Source organism: Beta vulgaris, chromosome 9 (genome assembly GCF_026745355.1).
Source record: "Beta vulgaris subsp. vulgaris cultivar EL10 chromosome 9, EL10.2, whole genome shotgun sequence".
NCBI lineage: Eukaryota > Viridiplantae > Streptophyta > Magnoliopsida > Caryophyllales > Amaranthaceae > Beta > Beta vulgaris.
The window spans coordinates 47,956,908-47,970,777 of NC_079210.1; the positions used below are offsets into that span (position 1 = coordinate 47,956,908).

The 13,870-nt window shown below is 34.6% G+C and overlaps 1 protein-coding gene across 4 annotated transcripts; it reads right to left on the reverse strand.

Annotated features, from left to right (window-relative positions):
• Positions 1–256: 256 nt before the first annotated feature.
• LOC104904315 (hypothetical protein) lies at positions 257–6,676 on the reverse strand. Of its 4 annotated transcripts, XM_057392028.1 has the most exons (6): positions 6,540–6,624; positions 5,483–5,550; positions 4,933–5,363; positions 2,324–2,355; positions 1,223–2,223; positions 257–805 (listed from the first exon to the last, which is right to left on the reverse strand). In XM_057392028.1, exons 3-5 carry the CDS (start codon positions 5,255–5,257, stop codon positions 1,252–1,254), a joined length of 1,329 nt encoding a protein of 442 aa, XP_057248011.1. In that variant the 5' UTR covers positions 5,258–5,363; positions 5,483–5,550; positions 6,540–6,624; the 3' UTR covers positions 257–805; positions 1,223–1,251. The 4 variants fall into 4 exon arrangements, with proteins under 4 accessions (XP_057248011.1, XP_057248009.1, XP_057248010.1 ...); XM_057392026.1 differs by lacking the exon at positions 5,483–5,550 and having other exon boundaries at positions 6,540–6,675; XM_057392027.1 differs by lacking the exon at positions 6,540–6,624 and having other exon boundaries at positions 5,478–6,034.
• Positions 6,677–13,870: the final 7,194 nt, after the last annotated feature.

A 13,870-nucleotide genomic window follows, 5' to 3' on the forward strand; every position in this document is an offset into this window, starting at 1 on the left:
ATATGAAACTTCCTACGATAAAAAGTGTAACGAGCTTTATGAAACGGAGGAAGTATGATAGAAGGAGATCACGGGTTCAAATTTTGTTGCAACTTATATTAACTTACTTAAGATCTTATAAGATATGATCAAATACGATAGATAAGGTGTTATGTTCAACCTATCTTTACTCATTTCAAAAAAAAAAAATTAAGATAAAATAAAACCAAATAAGATAAAATATGTTCAGATAAAACAAAATAAATTGAATCAAACATACCTTAATAAAAAATCACAGCCTAATTTACTGTTATAAAAATTATATCACCAGAGTTATGAAATTACGAGTAGTACATATTTACAACACACATCCAATACATTACGAAAGCATAGAAATGAATTGTTTTGTTGATACCTGAGATCTACTAATGAGTTCTTGGATATCAAAGAAGTATTATGCACCCCTTGCTTGTTCAGATTGTACGTACTTTACAAGTACATCAGACGATTTGAGAAAAGTAATTAAAGAGTATTTCTTTCAGAACATATTACTTTGAATTCTTGCTTTCAAACGAATTGAAATGTACATAACATGAATAAAGATCAAAACCATAATAAATCACTTGCCCACTTGATTTACTACCTATAACTTCCTATCATATTTTATATCCTATATTTTTCTTCTTTACAACCCTTTATATCAGAGAAGATATACCAAATTAATTACGATCTAAACAAGCCATGTTTAGCTTCCGTCACATATTTTGTGTTGTGTCACCAATCTTTTATCATCATGTTACCTAAGTAGTAACAAACTCACACAAACCTGCAAAAAGAGCTTGAATCAGTGTTCAGTTAAAGAATTTTAAGCGCTCTAACACAAAATCAAAGCTTCAGAGTTCAGAGTGTGTTCTCTTCAACTTAAAAGAATAAGTTTCAAGAGTTTATTAGGTCTACCATTGATCAAATTCAATCAAGTGTGAAATTTGGACTAATAAAAGTAGCGATCTTTTGAACTATGTTGCTCGGACTCGGGTTACTCATGTCGAACACAAATATGTGTCCAAGTATTTGATTTGGCTATTGTACAAAAAATTCCATAATTTTTAGCCCAAAATGGAATGTTAAAGTGTCCAAATCCTCGTCAATATGCAAGGATTTGATGTGTGTACTTGAAGTAAATTAAAAAGTCCGAGTAACATAGCTTTTAAGCAACCTTTAACTTGTTATAAAGAACACTCACCTTCACGGTTTCAAACAAAGCTAAGGAACTCATTCTCTGCTAGACTTTGCCCAGAACAAGCCCTTTTTCCTAATAGATGGGCTTTCTGAAGTAGATTTGTTACCCTTAGACCCGAAGGAGAAATGCCGCTTAAGAAATGGCTTTGCGGCGGATATCTTCAAGCTAGAGCTGTTCACAAGCTTGGGGCTCTTCTCTTCATGTGCACCAGCACTTCTCTTCCAATAATCAAAATCAAAAGAGGCATTGGTATCTACAACCCGGTTCTTCAACTTCTTGCTATTTCTTGCTTTAAAATCTTTTTCTGCCTTCAGCATTTTTCCAGTCAGTTTCAGGGTTTGCTTCTCCCCCAAGGTACAAACCGGGCAGGCAGGATCATATTTGTTGATTTCGGGCGTTATAGTCTCCAAGCACTCCGCGTGATAGACATGCCCACATATCAAAACAGCAACTACAGATAACTCGTTACCTGCAATGATTTTTTGGCTGCTCCAAGCTGATTTCTCAGATAGGAGCTTGGAGCAAATCCCGCATGTTTGAAAATCCACAGATACTGACCGTGAATTGTGGCCACTTGTTTTGTTCAATTTATCATGAGAAAAGCAAAAGGAGTCGCTATCAAATGACCACCGCTCTCTCTGTGATGCCGACATAAGTTCGGAGAAGGCATGAGCTGACCAGCCATCAGAGGACCTACCATAGGAACCCCGAGTTGAGAGGTTGCTTGCAGCAGAATTCCCATATGGAACCTGCCCCTCTTCAGAAACAGAAGTCATACTAGGTGAGTTTCTCCCGGAGCTGTGGCTATCGGATGCCTGATGAGCTAGATGGTGAGCTGGCGAGGCTTGAGCCCATCGAGATGGTGTTGGTGAAGGTGAAGGTGGGCGTGGATGACTTTGAGATGAGAGAGGTGACGTGCTTAAAGAAGAAGTTGTATGAGTTGAGGGTGATAATTTAACAGAAGCAGGGTCTAAAACTAGTGCAGACGCTGTATATTGCTTCACCTAAAAATATCAGATAAGAAAAAAATTGTAAACTTTGCGAACATTTCATGGTGAGAAAGAAAAGCATATTGCTAGAAAACACAAAACTTCCCATACATACCTCTGTACAGGCAGTCCTCTCGACAGATTGACCTGCCATAACAACAAACATGAAAATGTTGAAATCACAGCAAACTCCTCATGTTCTTTTTCTTTTTTCTTCCCCCAAGGAAAGAAGGGGAGTTGACAATTGCAGTACAGATAAAAAGTAAAAGACAAAATCAAGGTACCAAGAGGCTGCCTATAAATTTTCTTGGAGTACAAACACAGTAAGCTATACATGGCTAAAACACAGAATATCATGAACTTAAAAGATGTGACCAAAAGAAGATATTAAAGTACAGCTCAAATTAGATGTAAGGTTTCAGCTATATGAGTGAACAATAAACCAAGAACTATGAGCTCAAATTAGATGTAAGGTTTCAGCTATATGAGTGAACAATAAACCAAGGACTATGAAGTTGACTTGTAACACAAATATTGAAAAAATTTAGTACCGTAATTATTGAAGACATAAGTGGAGGCACTCGAAGTCTCAAACTAGCTACCTACCTTCAGCTGGTTGCTAGAGCGAAAGCAGTCATTGATGATCTGATGCAACAAGGCAACAAGAATAACCTGATATAATTGCCAGGGCTAGCGGAGTTCATGAAGGTTAAGTAGCCTAACCCCTGACAAACTGAGAGGCAGCTACCTGTATCATAACAAAAATTCTAGACTCCATTGACGAAAATCAAAACCTGACAAAGCCTTTGACATAAGGACCTTCGTACACGACAGCAGCAATATACCAGGCCTCATTGCCTTATCAATCCTCACTACAATCTAGAACCTCAGTACCAAGGAGAAATCACACGTTATATGGTTGATCTCAGGAATTTGAGCTACAACTCTAGGAAAGCAATTATACTATTTTTAGATAAGTAGATATGGAGGGGAAGTGAGGGATTTATATTCCCTTGTTTGGATATGACATAGGAAAAGGGAAGAGAAAAGAATTGGAGGGATCCATTTTCCTTTCTTTTTAAATAAATCAGATCCTTCCAGAAATGGGAAGATATAAAACGAAAATTGAAGACCACACTTTCCTTCCCCACACCTCCCTTTTTCTTCCCTCTTTTTCACTTACCTCCCTTTCCATCCACAGATGCTAACCAAACACACTATTAAGGAATCAATGCAATTTCATACATACGAACACCAGAAATTATTGTCCCATAGCCCAAAAGAAATTGGAAAAAAAATAAAATAAAAAGTTGTGAAATTGTCAATTCAATCAGTGATAAGGAAACAAAGCAAACAAGATCCTCTCACGCGTTATACCCCATACTTTATCTCTCTCTCCTATCCCTATGTGCTACCATCATAAATGCATATATAAAACCTAAATGAGTTTTGGATGGAATCACAGCTCTTTCATGCACTATTTTGAAGGCTGTCATTTTCCAGCTAGCCTCTTCTGTGGGAAAGGGAGTTCACACTTCAGAGAAATGTTTATTTAACTTCTACATCCAGTTTTTAATAGAAATCCTTCACTAACAATGCAGCCAGAAGAGCTTCTTATGCATAAGACAGTAGCAGAGTAGCTGCAACGTCAGAAACAATTAGACAAGGCATGTCCGCAAGTTAGACAATGACATCCAAAAGTATAGCTTCCTCAACCTTCTATAGACTACAAAAACTGGCTTTGCAGATATAAATCGAAGACAGGACCAGCGGCGGCTAGTTAAACATGGAGTTCAACCCACAATAGGCTTACTGAAGATGTTCCAAAAGCACAACTCCGCTGACCATAGTGAGCGATAAGAAGGTTCGGAACCATTTCATGTGAAACAAGACTTATGAGTACCAGTTTGACTTTACCTGAAATTATGAAACAACTACACGCATCCTAATTCATAACTAAATATGGCCCTTTAGTTCTTTATCTACATCAAAAGTTGGAAAATTAAAACCTCAGTAGTAGTCAAGTCATAGCCTCTCTCTCTCTCTCTCTCTCTCTAGATATATAGATAGATCTAGACACATTGATAGGGACAAATATATAGATGTATACATAGAAAGATTGATAAATCCATATGCCTTCTGTCTTAGAAAGGAAATGCAACGAGCTAATATTCTGTTTGGTAATTAAGGTACAATGACCAAGGCCATCGACAAAAGATATACTATATATATTATTAATGTAGACTAGGTAGCTAGAGTACTTTAGCTAATTAGTTAATGCATGGATGATGCTCCGATGTACTTAAAAGGACATGCGATCTGGATTGAACATCATATTCTAACTTCTATCTGTCGAGCTTTTCTTTAACTCGTCTTTACTTCTTTTTCCTTCTCTTTTTCCCTTTTCCTGGGTGGAAAATGTCGGTCATTTATTTAACACATGCTGAAATCTTTGGCAAACACCCAAAACATCCTTGAAAGGTCTTTATTACAGCAAAAAGAAATGGTTGCATAACTGATGGATGCACCAATTTAAGAGAATCAGACACTGAAACAATACTTACTACGCATTCATAAATCTTATACTATTAGCACATGTACATTAAGGCATAAGAGGAAAATGACAAATCATGATACACCAATCTCAAACGCAATCTAGATGAACATCAAAAATCAAAGAGATTATTTAACAAAGCAAGAAAAAGGAAACGACGAAGGATTTACCTGAGGCAGATGTTTTTAGGCTCTTGGTCGTTTCCTGGTTAACTGGAGACTTGCGGCATGAACCCATTCGATAACTCTCCAATGAACTACCTCCATCTGACACCTGTGCTGATACATCAGTTGCAGACTTCACATCTATTGCGTCATTCCTGTTGGCCACATCAGACAACCAACCTACGGAAGAATCTTCAGCAGCTACTCCAACTCGGCTATCCCATCTAAAACTCCATGTTGGAGAGTGCCTAAAATTTCTGTGCAGAAATTCGCCACTAGAACCATGCTGTATGTGTCTGTCCCTGGCTGCAACACAACAAGCAGCTCCCATATTTGCTCATACACCAGATCAAATCTTAAGCTACTAGCATCCAAAGTCGTTTACCCCTTAACCACAAAGTTTAGCGCCAGTAGAATCAATCACATCCTCCAAAAGACTGAAAAGGAAACATATACGATAAACAAACTAAGACAACCATGTGAAGCATATTGCATATCGAAAAAAAATGTACTCATACAACTAGAAAAGTTCTCAATCTACCGAATCTCACCATACCCAAACAATCAATTGTTGCAATGCGATTGATCCAAAACACTGTGATTACCTCTGCCATTGACTAGTGCCTACCAATCCCATTACCCACGTCATTTCAGCACGGAAAAACCGAACTTTCGTTAAATCAAACTACTACGAGACTTTAAAAAATGGTGTACGCGCGCACACACACATATACACACACAAATCTTCACCCAAAATAAAAATTGAATCAACAAGAGATCGAATACTATAACATAAAGTCGTGAACACAAGAAGTTCCGATTAGAACAGTGACATTCCATAACAGGAACCCAAAAACCAGTCGGTCGAAATAAGAACAATACCCAAATCTCAGCACTAAAAACTACAATATTACTGTTATCAAAACTACCCATGATATGATTTTCACTACATGATCAATATTGCTCAAAATCTCACATGAAAATGTTTGCTCTCATTTAAACACCACCATAATAATAAAAAATCAATCACAATTAAAGCTCAAAAAATAATTCAGCACAAACTCTAAGCTCAATACAACAGTCCCAAATTTCATATAAATCAAAAAATAATAATTAAAAAATATAAAAATATATAAAAAAAAAACAAGTAGAAAACCTCAATAAGTGAGAGAAGCAGCTAGTAGATAAAATGAAGAGTGAAGAAACTAGAGTGAAGGTCTAATTATATATAGTGTAATAAAAATTACAGAATTAATTGATTAATTATTTACTAAAACCCTCATAATAATAAGAAAAAAAGTCATTTAAAAAATTCCGGAAAATACAGAGGTCAGAAAAGATCCGAATTAAATGGCGATTAAACAGAGAAAATGAACAGTCAAAAAAAACATTCAACAGTTTACGATTCAGATTATTGAACATCCAAATAAAAAAACAATAACAACTAAATTATCGCAAGATTTAGTTACCAAAAATCTCGCTAATCACATCTAACAATCTTCAAATAATAATAATTTCCTCACACAATAAATAAAATTAAAGGGGAAAAAATCAAAAAATTGAATAAAAATGAGGAGAAAAAAAAAGGGTAAAAAGACAGAGAGAAAAATGACCTGAAACTGCAACTGAGAACGCGCCACAGAAGAGAGAGAAAGTGAGAAAGGAAGAAGAAGAGAGAGATTCTGATTCTAGTTTTCGTCTTTGGTCTATAAGTGAGAGGTCGTTTTTGACGGTTGCAAAGTAACGGCGTTAAGTTGATGCTTGCAGCTTATACTAATCGCTAACGAGTTCATTCATCATACACCATACTCGAACATAACCAAGTAGTACTTTGTTTGGTGGTAAGGAGAGCATCCTTCCAACCTCGAGGTTAGGAATTCAGTCTTACTAGAGACACTTTAAAGGTAGGGATTCCCCTTATCCTTCCCCTTACTCTCAAGTATTTGGCCCATTAAGACTCGAACGGGTCCTGGCCACTTCTTTTTACCAAAAATAAATAAATAAAAAAAAACTCGAACATTATTATTATTCATCTGTAACTCTCTATTTTTATACATTTTGTTTATTCGAGCGATTTCAAATAAGCAATGAGTAAAAAAAAGATAGTTTTCATGCGTGATAGACCGGATGTATGTATGATAAAAAAAAAATTGTATTATGTTTTGAATCTTGGCATCCAAAATATTCACATTGGAGGTGACAATCTTCTTATCATCAACGCGGTTAAAAAAACTATGGAATGTTTCTTGGCAGATACAACTAATCATAGAGGATTTATGGCATGTTATCTTCGGCATAAAACAACTGAAATGAATTAAATTGAATTGAACTCAACTTAACTTAACTGAATTGAATTGAATTGATCTGAAATGATTAGTGATATGTGAGAGTAAAAATTTTGTCCATAGCTGAACTGAACTGAATTGAATTGAATTGAGCTCAACTAAATTGAACTGAATTGAGCTGAACTAAATTGAACTGAACTGAAAATAAGTTAGGGAGAACAGACCCTTACACGCTCTACTCAACAATTGCAGACCTATCATATCAATCATGTTTATAGGAAAGCTAATAAAACTGCAGATTGAATAGCTAATGTAGGAGATTTAGTTCACAATAGTTTTAGTATTACTCTTTGTACTAATTGAGCTCTTCATTTCATTCTTGTATATGACTTTGTAGGAGTTCCCCTCTCGATGACCGAAGAGGGTCTCTTAAAATCCTTTTTTCTTATCATATACTTCATCCGTTTAGAAATAGTTGCACCATTTCTAACTTTCACACATGTCGATGTATGATTTCAACTATTAATATCTTTAATTATCAATAAGTAAAAATCATAAAAAGTTTATTTAAAAAAAATTTACATAGAGACAAATCTAACAAGACCCTGTATGACTATGTTTTCTTATACTTCCTCCGTTTTTTATTAGATGTTACACTTTTCAAATCACGGACTCCTAGGTAAATTTTTGGAGAGGAGAGAGATAGAGAGAATGAAAAACAAAAGGGTCCCATGTGAACATGTGATAGGAGAGAGATAGAGATAAGTTATTACCCAAAATAAAAGTGTAACATCTAATTTAAAACTTCCTAAAATAAAAAGTGTAACATCTAAAAAAAACGGAGGAAGTATATAAATCACCCAAGACAATCTATTTCTAAACGGAGGAAGTAAAAATAAAATAAAATAAAAACATACTCCCACTAGTAGGACCGGATGGAAGTTGGTACAGTAAGTAACGGCGTTAAGAATATGGACCCTTTTGTGGGTGAGTCGAGTTTGGCGGAGTTGGAAATTTGCTTTTGTAAAGTCTTTGGTTTCTTATTTTGGCAATGTGTTTTTTATGGGGGTCTTATTTTGGTAATTAATTAGAAAAAATTTGGGAAAAAATTATAATTATAGCATAGTTGATAGTTCCGGTCTTTTAAGGACGTGTATATCATTTGTGTATTATGTTTAATATTAGTTGATTATGATGTGTAAAATTTTAGTTGGTTTTGAAAGAGACCGTCAAATTATTATGTTTGTAATTAGATAAAAGTTACGGAGAATAATAATTGGATACTTTAAGTCTTACAATTTACTTAAGCTTGTCAAAAAATAATAATTTACTTAAGACTACTAATTTGACGGTGGAATCCTTTTATTTTCTATACACTGCATTTGCATTTGCATTTTGCATTTTGCCTAGTCCGAATTCAACAAATAATGTTTGGTTAAAACTTAAAAGCATACTGCGTAAAGTTCAACTTTTAGCTATGAGTTGACTGGACTTTATGAAAGGATTTACATGTTTCATTTGTCATTTACCTTAGAGAGATAGATTAAACTGGATAGCTGAGTGGATCATACATAAAATATTACTTTTTTTGTAACGTATTACTAATAATATTTGATATTATTTGTAAGAGGTAAAATATTCAATTGTTACTAGTAATTTGTTACATAGCGAGTAATAAACATATTTGTTAAATTGTCATAAAATAGCATATTTGCAGTTTGAGTAATTTGTGTCCGAAAAGTTTATATTGTACTCAACTACCAAAAATTATTAAAAGATATTTAATTTTAATATAAAAGTAGACTTAGTCATTAAATGGATTAAACTAGTCACCGAAAGAAATTAACCTAGTCATTATTGGTTTTTTTTATTATTATTATTGGGCTTACCATTGTCTAATTTTAATTTAAAAGTAGACGGTCTCTTATAAGACAGACTACTCAACTACTCGTCTTAATTCCATTATTCCAGTTCAAATTATGGGCCATCCTTTTGATTTAGGTGAGAGACCAAAACACATGCAATTTTAGCCATATGATATGCAAGCACTATATACATACATATCATATATTACCATAATATTTAGTTGAGGGAAGCCTATCAAGGCAAATTAAATATCACGAGTTATCAATAGTAGGAAAAACCATGGTCTTAGGCTCCGTTTGGTAGGGCGTAAAACGTTTTCCTGGAAAACTGTTTTCCTCTATTTTCAGTTTTACATTGTTTGGTTGGCAAAATAGTGTAAAACCATTTTCGTTCCCTTGGGGTAAAATTACTCTCCCAATTATGGAAAACCATTTTCCTTTCAAAATGAAGGGAAAACTATTTTCTTTATCTCTCTTGTATACTCTCTCACTACCTCCTTACTTTCCCTTTCATTTTCCTTCCATTTCATCATTTTTCTTACATCGAACCAATCAACGGAAAACTAATTTTGGAATTGTGTTTTCCATTGTAAATTGTTTTCCATGAAAATCATTTTACACTGAAAATGATTTACGCCCTACCAAACGGAGCCTTATTGTAAGTTATGCGAGCTTAATAGTCCAACATCGTTAGTAAGTCTTGGAGACCCGTTGTGGATTTCGAAAATATTGTTTGAAGATAAATTATCATCGACATGAGCTGATGGTACGTACACGATATCTCTCAGGGAGCTGTGTCTTCGCCCATAAAGTAAGTAAATGATATATAGCTCCTATCACTAGCCACGCTGAGACTCGAATCCAGGTAGAACTTTAGCACCCGGGATTTTTCAATTTCTTTTCTCTTTTCATCTTAATTTTCCCTAGGCTTTGTTATGTTAGGATTCTTTAGAAATTATTAATTTCCCAATTGATTGTTTAATTGATAATTGTATTAGGAAGATGAATAATTAGTTTTCTAAGATTATTGGATCAGTTATATGCTAATTCTACTAGGGATAAGATTTCATCCTTTATATAAAAAAGGGGTTTGGGACTATCATTGTTGTGTATGGTCATCAAATACGGGGATAGATTACAAAGACAGTTAGGTTTACATTTAGAGATCTTAAGAGATATTGTAATTCACGGGATTTGTAAATTTGGGGGTTTTGTTAATATTCATTGAAGGATTATGTGAAACGGTTTGTGATTTTCCTCTTCTACGTACTTTTTTAGGGAGAGGTTTTCATGTTAAATTTGCGTTTGTTATTGCTTTAATTGCTGCTCCTAATTAGATTTGTTCATATTATTTACTTGCTATCTACTAAGATTCTACATAAATCTCAACACCTAAATCCTATGACCAAACACTCAAGGTTCAAAGATTAGTAAGCTTTTGGTAGTTTTTCCTCTGCTAGTTATGAGAGGTTTTCCACATCAATAATATTGTGTTTCTCATTGCTCTTATTCTGCATTCTCTCCTCATTTGTTCATATCATCATCTTGCTAAATGTTCCACATTAGTCTGTACATAGAAGCCACAAAATCATCCCAGTTATATTGACATTTATGTTGCATTATTATATACTTCCTTCGTTCTGAAATAAAACGCTTCTCTCTTTTATTATGAGAACTTTTTGAGAGAGTGTTTTATTTATTTCAAACGGGTAAGTAATTTAGGGATGGTAATCGGGCGGGGCAGGTGCGGATGATGGTACCTCCACACGCACCGTACCCGCATAAAATTACAATTCCCATCTCCGCCCCACCACCCATTGCAGGGGAAAATTTTAGACCTGTCACCGCCCCACTACCTGCATGGGTACCCGCACTCGCATTGTACCCACTTCATCGCCACCCCCACCACCCGCATGGGTATCTGCACCCACTTCGTACCTACGTCATACCCACATATATATATTTAGCAAAATAAAATTATTAATAATATAAGTATATATATAGAATTTTAATCATATATATGTGGGGCAGGTGGGGACGGGGCGGGGCGGGCGGGGGTGAGGTGGGGCAGGGATAGCATAAATCCATACCCGCTCCACCACCCATTACGGGTAGGATTTCAATTCCCATCCCCGCCAAACCTAAACCCATCCCCTCCCCACTTGGACGGGATGGGGCGGGTCTTCTACTTGACCCGCCTCAGTGCCATCCCTACTCCCTAGTAAGTATATATATCGCATTAGGTGATTAGGATATATAATTTGTTTTCACTTCTAACCTAAAGAAAAAGTTCTTGAGTTGTTGAGGAGGGTGTCTATGGAATTTTTGGAAGACTAGTGAAAGGCAAACTTATATTTTTTTTTTTCATAAAGAAAGTTGGGACACCTTTTTCTTAAGAGAGACTCTAAATGAATCAAGAAGAATTAATTTATTTAATAAATATTTTGTAGAAATATCTACGTCAACGAAGCAATAGAGCTATTATGACTTTTTTTTATATATAGAAGATCTGCTACTCGATTAGCTTCCTAAAAAATATGCTTAATGGTGTAGAATCTAAACTGCCGAAGCAAATGTCGAACTCAACTCCTTTCTTGTATGGTACGCGAAGTGCATGGAACGCATTCCATGCTTTTCTTCACCTTTCGAGAAAGTAATATGTGTTGTTTGATCAATTTATCCTTCTTTTTTGTTGATTATTATAGTAACTAATCTTCATTCCACATATTTGGCACATATACTAATATATGATGCTGACTCTTGCGCATCTCATCACCTAAAAACATAAATAAAATGATTATACTTAAAGTAAGATAGTTAGTATGTTGAGAATTTTATTAGAAAAGGGAATATTACAATTCGATGTGATTAGATGCAATGCTTTAATTGTTGAGACACATTCTGTCAACTTTAATGACAAATGAAGGATCTGATTACAGTAGACAGATATATACTTATTTCGCGATATATTAGGATCTTAATTTTTAAAAGTCCTTGTGTTTAATATTCTTAGTTGACAAATTAAAATTAAGAACATCTCATAGTCTCTCTGTTTTGTCATTTCTTAGTGGCCCACTCATGTGGCATTTTTATTAAGAGAAGTTTTACTTCATGTAATCCATGTACACTACAAAAAATTAGAAATTACATAGTATATGTTTTGATTTCGTAACCTCAAGTTTATAAACTAAAGTCTTAACCATTAGACCAAGTGGTATTTGGTGTTATTATTTTAAAGTATAATATTAACAAATGAAAATTTTTCTTACATGAGACATAACTCGAACCTAATACCTAGTTAATAGTAACTATAAGTTGACAAGAGGAAGAAAAGGTACTAATTTATAAGGACAAATATTCCTCAATTTCATTTTCAAATTCTCATGTAACATCAATTTTTTTTTATATGGTTCACTTTCACAACATTTCTATTAAAGCCATTGCATTACTAGTATACCAAATTTCTTAGTTTCTACGTGGATTAAGGTCTACCTCTTATATGGCGCAAATACAAATAAAAAGGACAAATTGTGCACGCAAAATAAAAGCTAAATGACAAATTGACAATGCAACCAAAAAAATACCAGTATTAATATTATATACACTTTGGTTGATACTATTGTTCAACATTTCAACTTCAATTTTTGTATTATTACCTGATAACTTGATTTATCTCGTCTAAAGTCAAAGGAAATTGACAAGTGGTGCTTAAAATATTATTCAATGACTATATTACCCTTAAACCTCTTCTGCTGGCTTCAAAGGTCGACATACATTTGGAGGGCAATATAGTAACATTATACACATGGACCTTTTAGGTCATTTATCTACTGGTGGCGTATCAAGTGGTCACACGTAGGTTATCCATTTTATATTTCATGTGTTTAGATTTTGTCACACACCAATCTATTTCAGATTAACGACCGTCTAACAATAGGCTACACATAGTACATTTCTATTAAATAGAAGTACTAATAAAATGATTTTATAAAGCTCGAAGAGTCCAATTCCAGAATGAGCTGAAGTGTTGGAGAGGACATGATGATGGAGTTTTCTTTTCTTTAACTGAATTTTAGTTGCTTAAATGATTAGTCAAAGTGATATGGTATTACTTTTACGGTCCGTTTGATAGTCATTAATAAATTGTGGTAATCGGAATTAATTTTAAGTATAGGTACAAGGGAAGTACTCTTAAAATTTCTATGGGGAGGCAATTTCAACCCTCAAGTTTGTGTTTTTTTCTCCATGGGAAAACAATCTCAATCTAATATTCATTACTACTCATTACCACCTAACAAGGTGGTATTTGATGGGAATGAAAATTCAAAAAGAAAAATAGACACTTTAGGATAAATTAGCATTGCCATGAAAATGAATATAGCTAGCAAAATAGACTCGTAGCCATTACCCGACCCGAAATACATGACAATGAACCATGTTTCCACCTGAAAATAACGACCCGAAATAGAATTGAAACTCGAAATAACCCGACCCCGAATCCATTCTACCCGAAATCGACCCGATTAGATGACCACAACCCGACACCGACTTGAAAAGTTGGCATATTAGTTTCTTTTTTTTAACAAATTTAAGGAAAATATCGTCATGAATTACTATATATGATTTAGCCATTGTCCACTAATTATCTAATTTACTCACATTAGTCTTATATGTGTTTTATTTATTTGTGAGATTGGAACCCGATCCAACTCGACCCGAATCGCATGGATCTGATACAAACCCGTACCCGAACCCGAACCGAACTCTAAGTTGACCCTTATGACCCGGTTCGTA

Bases quoted from the DNA above. Each gene is read 5' to 3' on its own strand.
- LOC104904315 (XM_057392026.1), bottom strand. From the start codon at position 5,257: ATGGGAGCTGCTTGTTGTGTTGCAGCCAGGGACAGACACATACAGCAT. The intron at 2,356-4,932 runs GTAAATCCTTCG...TTGTTATGGCAG, and splicing joins CCTAAAAACATCTGCCTCAG to GTCAATCTGTCGAGAGGACT. The intron at 2,224-2,323 runs GTATGTATGGGA...TGATATTTTTAG, and splicing joins AGAGGACTGCCTGTACAGAG to GTGAAGCAATATACAGCGTC.